Consider the following 12067-nt stretch of genomic DNA (forward strand, 5'->3'; position numbering starts at 1 on the left):
ACCGCAAGCGACGATGCCGCACGATTTTCCCGATTGCCGCCAAACCCCAGAGTTCTGGAACCCCATCCTGCCGCCGGATCGGTTCACACGTTGGCATCATCGCGTTTCTGTCCACGATTGAGCGACACCCGCGACAGAGTATTTGGATTCGAGACGAGGCGAGACCAAGGCTCGAGCTTGATTGTCCCAGTTGAGCCTCAGAGTCGAGAGTCAGGCGGCACTCCCGACGAGCTTCAGCAAAGCGAGGAGTGCAATCGAGATGGTCGTTGCCAAACGTCAAACTGTCAACTGAGGCACAGTAAACCTCTATGGAGGACTCTCTCTACCCTATGAATACGCAAGGTGCATGTGCTGCCCCGCTGTCAGGCTCTCACCGGTGAATTGAGCATGCAGCTTGGCTCATGCTCAGCTCGGCAGTGGGGATTCATCCGGAAGGGCATGTGGACTTGGATCGAAGACATGGCTGGATCGCTAGAGACACCTTTCAATCCGGGGCCCAGCTACTTCCCTGCCAGCCTGCTCATTTGGGAAACCTCGATCGGTAGTGAATGCTTGGGATTGAGGGCATCGTCGGGTCGACCGGTGCCTGCCAAACTCCAATGCGTGGAAGATGCCAGAGGACACAAGTCACCCGAGTCTCGCGTAGCAAACATTCCGCCATGATCCAGATCCGTTGTGTGCTCGTGGAACGACCGGAATCACCTTTTCGCTCTCGCCATTGTCCCCCGTCGCACTCCCTGTCTCTCGGCCGATTCCTTCTGCTGGATTGATCAAGGGGCATTCAAAGATCTGGCCCGGACTAGCTCTGCGTAGCGAGATAGATTGCTCTCTCAAATTCTCAATGGCCAACCACAAGCTGCCGGCAAGTTCCCGGAAAACGGAGACTGGGGGGATGAATTCGACAGAAAAAAGTGAGAGATCTCGATGCGTGCTACTTGGCTGAGCACAGACTCAGACGGCGCCCTTGTCAACCTGCCTTCAATTCTTTCAGGGCAGCAACAGACATAGGGATGCAAAGGGCCAAATCCAATCTACTGTCTATCTCATCGCACCAGCCAGCCGAGCGCACTTTCGCCCTGTGGTGTCTTGTATGGGGCCTGAGACGTCGTATGCTTTGTGTGGTGTAGAAGAGCAAGCGATTCATTGAACTCGGTCGTTCCCAGGCAGATGACGAGGGAATGGAACCACAACCACATCTCGATGCCAATGTTGAGGCCTGTCACCCCAAAGCCCATGTCAGAATTCGATGGCGTCCAGGGGATTCTGAGCAACGTTTCTCCAGCAAAGAAAAAAGCCCGATTCCGATGCTGGTGGCCGGACTGCCACACCACCAAGGTGTACGCAGTAAGGCCAGCATGGGCAAAACATGCCACAAGGGAGCAAAATGCTCATCCAGGCGGGATCGAAATGGGTGCAGGGGCCCATGCCAGTGGGATCGAGATTATGGGAAATCCGTTGCGGCGATCGCTGTGATCGCTGGGCCAAACGCAAATCTGAGCATCGGATTCCGCTCCGACTCATCACCCTGGCTCCCACATCACACGCCCATCGGCCATCGCCCTGGGCGCCCATGCAGTTCGTCACCGATTGTCCTCAACGAGCGGCACTTGGCCGGAAGCAGCAATGCCATCGATCAAACGATAGCGACCCGAACCTGTCTGAGAGCTTGCGTTGACAACAGCTTAACACCAGGGACGCCCACCCACGTCCCAAGTCTATGGTAGATGGCATTGCCGGTTGTTAGGCTTCTGGTACGAACACCCGCCGCACCATCGCTGCCGTCCAAACATGACGAGGTGACGCTGGTCGCCATCATTCCTCACCCCGCGCGAAAGACGGTTCCCCAATTAGCGCATACTCCTCTGTGTGCACGATATTCTGCACCTGGCCAAGCGAGCACCCCCTGGTAAGCATTCAAGTGAGAGCTCTACGCAGTACGCAGTACGAACCGAGGACATGGGCCCGACCTGTTGGCGGTGGTGGTCCTTGGTCCTACAGCCATCTTTCGTTGATGTAATGGCCAATCTGACGACCAAAATACTTGCCAGGATTGGATGGCAACGCTCGCTCTGTTACGAACAACTCGGAGCAAGGACCGTTTATTCTGCCCACCCAAAAGCTCAAAGACTCCTCCTTGCCGAGCTTACCTCACCAAGCTTACCACCTGAGCAAGCAGACGCCGAGGACTCGACACCAAAGAGACCCAGACCCTTAACTTTGCGGGAGGCCATTCGAGGTCTAAACCCACCCCCTTCTCCACACTGCTGCTCCCGATCACCGTGTCCCACGCATCGACTCGCGATCAGTCCTGCGGCATCAACGATCGCTCCGCTTGCTGGTGGACAACGGTATCTCCAACCAGCCCCTACCGTTCTGCCACCAAATTTGCCCAAGGTGTACTTTGTACGTTTGCCTAATAACGTCTGTTGCACCACCCGATGCACCTTTCAGTGAGCAACGTACCGTTCTTTCGATATCTTGGCTTGATGACCTTACGTCCTTCCACAACGACCTGTCACTTTCTTCCCTGACTCTGTCAACCAACGATTTACGCTTGATATAGCAACTATCAAGCAGTAACCCTCATAGCCCTCGATCAACTTTCTTGCCAGCACATCCAGACATACGCATAATGCAAAGCGCCTAACCGCCATACTCTGTACCATATTACCGACCGCCAACCCTGCTCTCTCGCTGTTCGAACCGGTCAAACCCCCCGGTCACACATCCCGCTCCCTCCCAGTCACCCGTCACATCGTCGCTTTATAATCACATTCAGCCTTCAGGCTCTACCAACCTTCACAATGTCGATGCAAGAGTTCCAATACCCGGCCTCCTATCTTCAACCGCAAAAGACGGAACGCATTCTATCATTTCGCGCACAAAATCAAATGTCGCCAACCATGAATCCGTGGGAATCCTGCGCGCTGCAAGTACGTTGGGGAATCTGAGTTCACAGGCTTGCTGGCTTCGGTACTGACACCCCTTCTAGTACCAATTCTCCGAGGAGACTGAGCAAGTTGCACATGGAAAGCGCAGTGCTTGGCGACAACCGCAAGCCGCTGCCGATCCCGTCATGTACCCTGGGCTTTACTGCCCCAGCGGGTTTGACATGATGAGCATTCTTGTAAGTACTCAGCTTTGGTGTTGACGATTACGGTAATTAACAAACATCAGCTCCGTGTCGCTGGAAGGCCCAACCCCAAGGTTGAACTCGGCGCAATTGACTGTTCTGTTGCTCTGCTTCTTTGTGACCTCGAACAACCCGATTGCCCGATTGTCTACGCTTCCGAACACTTCAGCATCCTCACCGGTTACAAGAACAGCGAGATTCTTGGCAAGAACTGCCGCTTCCTTCAAGCCCCCGGCGGAAAGGTCAGCAAGAAGTCTGCCAGGAAGCACGTTCCCAAGGAGACCGTCAAGAGCATGCGCAAGGCTGTCGAGGCAAACGACGAGTTCCAGACCGACGTTCTCAACTTCAGGAAAGACGGCACTTCCTTTGTCAACCTCCTCACCATGATTCCTGTCCGCTGGGACTCTCAGCACTTCCGATACTCCGTCGGCTTCCAGGTCGCACGCGAGGATTAATTTTGGCACCGCGAAACACGCAAACACGATTGGCTGTTCCGCTTTTTCGCCAGCGGTACCTATGAATCTTTGGCCGCGAAGGCAACGAAACATTTTCTTTACACAGGCAACAATCCATGTCACGACTTCATTACGAGCGAGGCATCTGCTATTAGGCATTTACGATACCCACTTTACACGCATGCGAATTAGAGCCCACGCACCTCGGAAACGATACGACTATGTTTGATCTTTCTATTTCTTTCAATTTTGGGGTGTTTCTGCGGCGTTTTCTACCAGGATACGAAGAACGATGAAAAAAGCGAATTACTACTACTGCATGGAGATCTGGAGTCACTTTTAGGTGCATCAAGACCATTATTACCATCTGCCTCATTGGAGTTGATGGATGGCAGGGGAAAGCGAATTGAGAAAACCAGCTTCAAAGCATTTGGGACGGCGTACTATCGACAGTCGGCACTGACCTTGACTGCAACGGGGGGCTTCTTGGGAATTTTCTATCATGTCCGCAACATGATATCTTGATCATGATGAAATGTTATAGCATAGCAGACGGCCCAAGGCCCTCGGCGAATTGAGTTACAGGCGTTGTATTTTGGGAACACAATATCTGGTCGCTTAACGATAGTGATGATTATGTCTGCATCGTGACACTGCATTCACGAACACCGCACACGACACCAATGCCCGATAATCAGGGCTGCGTCGAGGACAATTCAACAAGCTTGAGAGGTTTACTTGAAGACACCCCCTCATTTTCGACCATCATTGGCGTCATCAAAGACCGGTGAGACACTTGCACATATTGCTAAACTCAAACCCACCTCAAGCTAGAAAAAAGGTCGACAGCTCGTGGCATGGCAAGCTCAATTCACCAGGCCTCGCTCTCAACATGCAGTGCGACCGCAAACTGCGTGTGTCTGCTTGCTTCCTCGTTGCTTTTTCCGGATGAGTTTCGAGACTAATGTACAAAGGAAGACGCCTCAACCGACTAGTTCGGATGTCCATACACAGAGAGACACGGCAGATCCGATAAGTAAGTAGGTAGTTTGGTAGTCTTACCTAAGCTGACTGCTAGACCTCGCCAACCTCCTTCCCCTCCTCTAAGGTGCGCCGGACGTCCATTTGGGGGAGATTGTCAGTATCATCAGATGAATGTCACGGATTGATACTCGAAAGTTCAGTGCGGTCATATTATAGTCTTCCTCTTCTACTCGGTCCGGTTCTCGCAATCTTTTTTCATTTCCAACGGTAACTTCGTAAGGATCCAAAACAAGAGGGAAGCAACTTAGTACCCCGACATACCGACAATAGAAGTACTATACAGCAGAATCAAGGTTGGCAGCACCCAGCCCCAGAAAAATCAAAGATGCCTCTCCGCGGACCTGTACCGGTGAAGCTCTACACAAAGGAGAACAGCGAGTGCCTCAAGCTGGGCCCCATGACGATTTACATCTTCGAGGACGGGAGCAACACGGATAACCGCGTCGGGTGTATGACGCTCGAGCTTCCGCCGGCGACGTCCGGGCCGCCGATGCATTGGCACCGGTTCCACGACGAGTGCTTTTTTGTGACCAAGGGTGGGTTTTTTTACTGCCTTGCAATTCCCACTGCAGTGTTCATGGGAAATAAATCGCTGTTAGGGGTTTTTCCTATTGATTTGTTTGAATCGAATCACTATTCATGTTTAGATTGAATGAAAGAGTGTCTGTCTTGTTGACGTTTGTTTATGTTACTGGGAATAGGAACGATCCGGTTTTCAACGCCCGAGGGCAACGTGGATGCCGAGGAGGGCCAGCTGATGGTCGTGCCGCCGAGGGCGATCCACACATTTTCCAACCCGTCCGAGACAGATCCTGCGGAGTTCTTTATGACGTCTACTCCAGGTATGTCATTTTTTCGCTGAACGCTATTTGTGAATATCATCATGGCAAGGTGGGCTAATATGGGACGCGTTCAGGATATTACATGGATTGTAAGTACTCGGAAGGCTCAGAATCTCGAGCCCTAACCCCTGCGATGGGTGGTACGTTGATGTGAAAAAAAGCTGACGGTTCACGGTAGACTTCCGTATGATGGCCAAGGGGGTCGAAGAGGGCAAGAAGTTGTCCCGCGACGAGACGCAGCATCTCATGGCGCTGTTTGGAACATTCCCCCCGGATGTGGAGTCGGAGCCGTGAAGCGAACTTGGACGTTGGGGATTTAGTGGAGGTGAAATTGTGGTATTCACAAGAAAGGGGGACTCATATGAGATGTAACTTCGATAAGATATGAATGTTCACCCCTTTAGTCGGAGGGACCTCCGTCTACCCGTGTCCTCTACCGCCGTTGCCTTTGTCTTCTCAGCCGCCTCTTCCTTCTTCACGGCAGCCTTCTTGGTCTTGGATGACGAGGCCGCGGGCTTCTCCACAGTTTGTTTTGGAGCCCGTTGCTTCTTGCTTGGTGCCGGTGCTTCGGCGGCGGGCTCGGGAGTCTCCTCCTTCTTCACCTTTGCCGCCGTGGTGGGCTTTGCCTTGGCGGAACCCTTGGCACCTCGTGCTTTCTTGCTGGGCTTCTGCTCCTCCTCCTCATCGCTCTCGGTCGCCTTCGCCGGCCTCTTCTTCTTGGCAGCGGCCTTGGGCTTCTTGCCGCCGCCATCGTCCTCCTCTACGGGCTCCTCCTTTGCCGATGGCACAACCTGACCAGTCTTCTTCTGCCTCCCAGGAGCATAGCAACTCGTCCGCCCGCCAACGGTGATGAACGCAAGCTTCTCCCCGTTGGGCAGCTCCGACGCGGCGCCTTTACTCCCCTTGCCCCAGCGATAATTAAACAACCAATCGTCCGGGAACTCGTCCGAGTCGCCGAGCTTATCGACGGCCGTCTGACAGACATACCGCACGGTCTCGTACAACCTCTTCATCTCCCCTTCGTCAAAGGTGTCGCAGTACTGCTCCGGGTGCAGCCGGGACTGGTACAGCACCTCGTCGGCGACCCAGTTGCCGATGCCGCTGATGTGGCTCTGGTCCAGGAGGAGGGCCTTGACGGGGACGTGGCGGGACTGCATCTTTTGCCGGAGGTAGGTTTCCGTGAAGACGTCGACATCGACGACCGGGTCGGGCCCGTTTTCTTTTAGGGGCGAGTGGGATCGGATATCTGCGCCGGGGCAGTCTACGAGGCGGATGCGGCCGAAGCGACGGGGGTCTGTGAAGGCGGCCGAGACTTTGGGTGTGCCTTCGGTCTCGATGTGGAATTTCCAGTATTTGGGTGGCCAGACGTCTGCTTCGCCATCCTTCATCTTTTTGTAATAGTTTGTGTAAGCCGTCTTGTCGCCTTTGATGTGAATCCATCCTGAATGGTATTAGTATCGATACAGAGTACTTGTGAAATGATCAAGTCTCATTACCTGTCATGCCCAGATGCATCACCGCATGAGGGGGTTTATCGAATGTGATCCTGAGATGATATGAGTGTCTGTCAAGAGCCATCCGTTCAATCGACATGAGCAGACATACCAGAAATACTTTCCTTGACTTCCGACAGAGACAACCTTTTTACCTTTTACAGCTTTCTCAAAGGCTGGACCGCTGGTGCCGACTTTGCCAAAGACATTGGCATCGTCAGGGGCCGAGACCTTGGCGATCTTCTTGCCTACAAGATGGAGGCGCAAGAAGTGCACGCACCGCGCGACTGGGAGAACATGAGCCAACCCGCCTTTCTCAGTTCCATCAGATCAGTCTTACCTTCAGCGATTTCAGGCATTTTACGCTATTTTCAGTGTCTCTAGAACTTGCTTCAAGAAAGATGATATCGTTGAACGTCTCTTGTCTCCCGGGATCCTCGACTTGCACACTGCGGATCCATGACGCAGACTTAGGCGGACGCGTCGAGCTTTCAACTAGGGACCGGCCATCCGCGCCGACCGCTCGCGCTAACACGTGAATACACACGTGAGGAACCTTTACCTACACCTTGAGTGGGTCGTGGCCGACCGCCAGCTTCGCACCCCCACTCGCGGCTCAAAATTTCCCAGCACCTTTAAAACTCTTCCCTCGCAGACAACCCCAACTTCACGATCCTTTCTTTCCATACTGCAACGCGCAGCAAATTGGCTGCGTAGCCTCGCACGCTCTGGTAAGTTCGCGCTCGCGCCTTTTCAAAGCCTTTCATTTTTACAACACCCCCCATCCTTGGTGATGACACGCAAACACCGCAAACTAGAGTCTTTGACCTAAATGGAATGAAACCTCTGTTTTACACGTCAGTCTGATAGGACACGACAATGTCGCAAATTTGTTTCTGGATCTTACGCGCTTCGCTTGAGCAAGTAGCTAACCAAACAAATCAGGCTTTGACAGATTTATTTCAATCTGACGCCGGCATCATCAGGCTGCGTGGCTGTCTCGAGATGGCTTGACAAAAGGTACGGTACACTTCAATTTCTTCACGCCCTCCCCACCCGAGATCTCCTGATGATTAGTTTTTTTGTGCTTTGCACAGTTGGAATTACCGGCTGAACACTCTTGTTGAAAACAACTGGCTGTTTCTGATCGATCTCACTACCCTTCTTTCTATATATGCTATCGTTCTCACCGAACCTCACGCTAACATGGAAATCAGTCATCTCAGATCCAATCGACAAGGTACATACCGACTCCTTCCTTTCCCGCCCTCCTATCATTACATGATGAAGCGGCACTGGGCTCTGAGAGTACCCATATGGGACTCGGCCATGAGCAGACAAGCCACTTTGCGGCAGGCCTAGAAAACCTCGCCCACTGATTTCGATCGGAACACTCAACTTGTCGGGAATACACCTTGCTCTTCAGGTGGCTGACTCGTCTACAACAGTGTCGAAATGGATTCCGCTTTGCTATACACTCTCTCCGTGTCTTCTGCCAGTGCAGTATAGACGCACCCGCTTCTTCCGGTCCAGTCATGGTAGGTCTTACATTTTTCTTTGCTGCCCCCCATGCCTTCCTGATGAGCAACTTAGATGACGAGTCTGATTTGGATTTTCCAATGCGGATACAAACTTTTTATACCATTCATGCAACGACTGAATTGGCTTCATTACACCACGTTTTGACTGATGAGCATGAACATCGCTGACCGTCTCTAAGATTACAGTTTACTCTGATATGGCTTGACCGGTTGTCCAGAAGCGCGCCACCACATGGCTCAAGTGGTAAGCTCTTACCTTTTCATCCACCCCTCCAGCCACCCACGGCTCCGTTCTCCTGATGAACGATAAACCAAAGACAAGCATATGTCAGAGCCTAACGGCGAAGCTGAGACACGTTGACTACCAGTCATTCTGATCGAACACTTCACATTTGCACTCTATCTGGGAAACAATTGTGAACACAGGTGGCTAACATTCACCTTCCAGATCCACGTGGTGTACACATCCCCTCGGCCTTTGCCATGTCATACGACCTTGCATCAAATGGTAAGCTTCTTTCCCACCTCTCATCTTCATCCCTCTTACCCACCTTCCCGCGTCTACGTGATGATCATAACATATCACGACGGTCTCCTGAGCCATATGCTTTGATGACACTGCCTTTGACAAGGCCCCTTACTGATTCTTGACGCTTCACACATTGTTTGGTTTACGAGTCGTGGTGTATTGCAAACAGTGGCTAACTGAAGTCGTCAGATTTTCTTATGATTAATACTTGGTCAATGATGCAAGCGAAGGTAGGTTTATGCCGTGCATGTTTTCATATCTACATATCAATACAAGATACCCATTTTTCTTCACTACCTCTGTTTACCCTGCTGTTACGATGTGACCTGCTGATTCCATTCGTGAACTGTACGAGGCATGTCGCTGAAGGCCCAATGACCATGATGCGAAGTGGCCTTTCGGCCTGATGTGTCTTCACTCCAGTCTTTTTCAAGTGCCCATTTCTTACCATCAGGCCATACGAGCTGCTTCTCCGAGTTGCTACAGATAGCAAACGGTATGAAAGAAATCTGTGCGTCCGCAACTTCATGTCCATCAGTATTAATAGGCATTCTTCTCTCCCGCATCTGCTCAGCCAAGACGCGACTTGAAACACCCCATCATCGTTGTCAAGAAGCACGTTTACTGCTTTGTATTCCAACTATCATTAAGGGGGGGGGTATCATTAAGTCTTCAACCAATACGAATCAAAAACACATCCAGCACATATCTGCAGTGCCTCTCTCCTTTTTTTAGTCCCCTCTTATGTTTTCCTCCATCACATCCAAAATGCCCAGAAACGCCCCAACCAAGACGACTCCCAAGGCCGTCCACATGCTTTCTAGTTGCCCAACCACAGATGCAAGTATAATGCTTTTGCCACGTACATGATGCTCCAAAGCTTTTTGATGGCTTGCAATCAGAAATTTCCCGTCACACCGAGCAAGAACGCACCAACCGAAATTGTGACAAAAACTACGAGAGCCATCCCCGGTGCTTGTCTCGTCACACTACCGCTCGTTGGTGTCGACGTCGCCGTGAACAGTCCCGTAAGCACCGTAGACGATGTGGATGCGGCAGGCTGCGTAGAAGTCGGAGCCTCGGTGGCCAAAGGCCAGTCACTCGAGGCACTGTACAGCACACCGTTGATGACTGTTCCCTCGCCGCGCTGGAGCATGCTGACCTGCTCGTCGCTGCACGACGCTTGCATGTAGCGCAGCCAGCAGGTGGCAGCAGGCGAATCCGGCAACTTGTCCGTGTGCGTGGCGTGGGCATCGCCAGAGGTATTGTAGTTGGCCAGATTTACCTGATCGCCCGTCGAGATGGACGTGCCCATGATGACACGCGCAAAGACCTGGAACGCGGTTTCTGGTTGATAGGCTGGCACCGAGTGGCCGGCCTGATATATGCGGCTGAAGGATAGGTTTCCAAACTGCCTCACGACACCGCCAATGTACGAGTCGTTGACGATGATAGGTGCATAGCCGGCGGCGCTGAAGTTCCGTCCGTAAACGGCGCTAGCTTGCCAAGCGAGGGTCGTTGATGCGGCCTCCCCGCCCAGCCAGTTGCAGATGTAATCACGATCACCGTAGATCAGAGCGACACGGATACCGCGCTGCAAAAGACCGGCCAATTTCGGGATCAAAGGTCCTCGCATGTAGTCACCGGTGCCAGCAAAGGCGGAAAAAACAGCCTGACTCGTCATCGTGAAGTTGACGACGGACCCAATAGACTGCTGGAAACCCGCGGTGTTGATGTACTCGAGATACGTACTAGGCGGAAACGAGTCCGGGTTCTTGCGCGCAATGTCATACCAACTGCGGCCGGACTCGGAGTATGGCATGACGACGTTCTCAGTGCAGGTCTGATAGGCCCTGGAGCACAGGGTGTTTACTGTATCCACCCCGCCGGTATTGTTGGCGTCGTAGACGGACTCGGCAGTGCGACATTGTTTGATCAAGTCCAGGCAGCCGCCCGAGGTGTACAAGCTGCCGTTGGCCAGGCTTGCGCGCACATCGTTCATGGCTTTGAAGCCGTACGTGTTGTTGGTAGCCATGGCCGGGTAGAATTCCGCCTGGACCTGATCGTCGATGCAGCCGTTAACGATGCCTAGGGACGTGAGGTGGACTTCGAGCGTGTTGTTGGCAGACAGCGTCCCGTTCTGCCGTCTCTCGTTCTGCTTCTCCCACACATCAGAGAAGACAGGCCCGTACTTTCCGCCATAACTCTCAGCGAAAAGGTTGATGCCCAGAGAGCTGTTGTTTGGAGGGTTGTACTGAGGGAATGCGCCCAAGAAGCCCTGAAGCATGTGCCATATCGCATACGCAGCCGTCTCTGTGGTATTTGCCGTGTTGTTGGAGTTCAGTGAGCTGAAGGTGCCGTTAAGAAACGTTGCGGGGGACTGTCCATTGGGGACTGGCTGAGGCGGACTCGACTGATTCGCGTTGAACAAATCCATGGAGCCGTTGGTCGCGATGTCATACGAGAAGCCAACTTGGTTCGGCTGGCTAGTGTTAGCACGTTGCCAATGAGTACTTTCTGGACCAGTAGTTGCCAGGAGCTTACCTGGTCGATGAACAGCATGTTGGAAGCGCGGTCCCATCCCCATTCTCGAGCAACAGTTTCATACTGATTTAGGCCCTTCTCAATGACCTCGCATGGACCGACCTCGGTGAACATGCCAAAGAGAGAGCTGACACCGGGGCCGCCGTTGAGCCAGATGGTCATGGCCTCTGTGGGTTCGCGGGCGCCGATGAACCAGAAAAACATGTTTGCTGGGTAAGGACCGGGGACGTTGATCCATCCTGTGTACTGTTGCTGGGTCTCGTAGGCGGTCTTGCAGACACCCTTAGGTGTCTTGTAGCGAATGGTGACATTGCCGTCTACGGGCGAAGTGATTGTTGTGAGATTGACCGAGGTGGAAGGAAATTGAGCATTGGCGAAGGCGGAGAGCAGGCCGGCGACGGCGAGGACGGAGTGGAAGAGGCGCATGGTGACATGTCCCGCATCGTGTCCTCGGCGCATACTCTCGCTCAGGGCGATGCCGTCGGG

General features: G+C 52.9%; 4 protein-coding genes across 4 annotated transcripts; 2 read left to right on the top strand and 2 right to left on the bottom strand.

The window, feature by feature from the left end:
• Window positions 1–2891: 2891 nt before the first annotated feature.
• N0V96_006336 (uncharacterized protein) lies at window positions 2892–3588 on the top strand (the record flags this gene model as incomplete). The annotated part of the gene is made up of 3 exons (XM_053190806.2): window positions 2892–2933; window positions 2993–3127; window positions 3178–3588. 3 exons carry the CDS (start codon window positions 2892–2894, stop codon window positions 3586–3588), a joined length of 588 nt encoding a protein of 195 aa, XP_053051724.2.
• Window positions 3589–4957: 1369 nt separating this feature from the next.
• On the top strand, window positions 4958–5768 carry N0V96_006337 (uncharacterized protein; the record flags this gene model as incomplete). The annotated part of the gene is made up of 4 exons (XM_065757683.1): window positions 4958–5168; window positions 5334–5474; window positions 5549–5563; window positions 5653–5768. The coding sequence occupies 4 exons, from the start codon at window positions 4958–4960 to the stop codon at window positions 5766–5768; spliced, it is 483 nt and encodes a 160-aa protein (XP_065613600.1).
• A 98-nt stretch (window positions 5769–5866) lies between these two features.
• Window positions 5867–7326, bottom strand: N0V96_006338 (uncharacterized protein; the record flags this gene model as incomplete). Its single annotated transcript, XM_065757684.1, has 4 exons — window positions 5867–6915; window positions 6971–7020; window positions 7080–7215; window positions 7308–7326. The coding sequence occupies 4 exons, from the start codon at window positions 7324–7326 to the stop codon at window positions 5867–5869; spliced, it is 1254 nt and encodes a 417-aa protein (XP_065613601.1).
• A 2609-nt stretch (window positions 7327–9935) lies between these two features.
• On the bottom strand, window positions 9936–12040 carry N0V96_006339 (uncharacterized protein; the record flags this gene model as incomplete). The annotated part of the gene is made up of 2 exons (XM_053190803.2): window positions 9936–11519; window positions 11582–12040. 2 exons carry the CDS (start codon window positions 12038–12040, stop codon window positions 9936–9938), a joined length of 2043 nt encoding a protein of 680 aa, XP_053051721.2.
• Between the last annotated feature and the right edge of the window lie 27 nt (window positions 12041–12067).

The sequence above is a fragment of the Colletotrichum fioriniae genome (genome assembly GCF_027942845.1).
Source record: "Colletotrichum fioriniae strain IMI 355084 chromosome Unknown scaffold_7, whole genome shotgun sequence".
NCBI lineage: Eukaryota > Fungi > Ascomycota > Sordariomycetes > Glomerellales > Glomerellaceae > Colletotrichum > Colletotrichum fioriniae.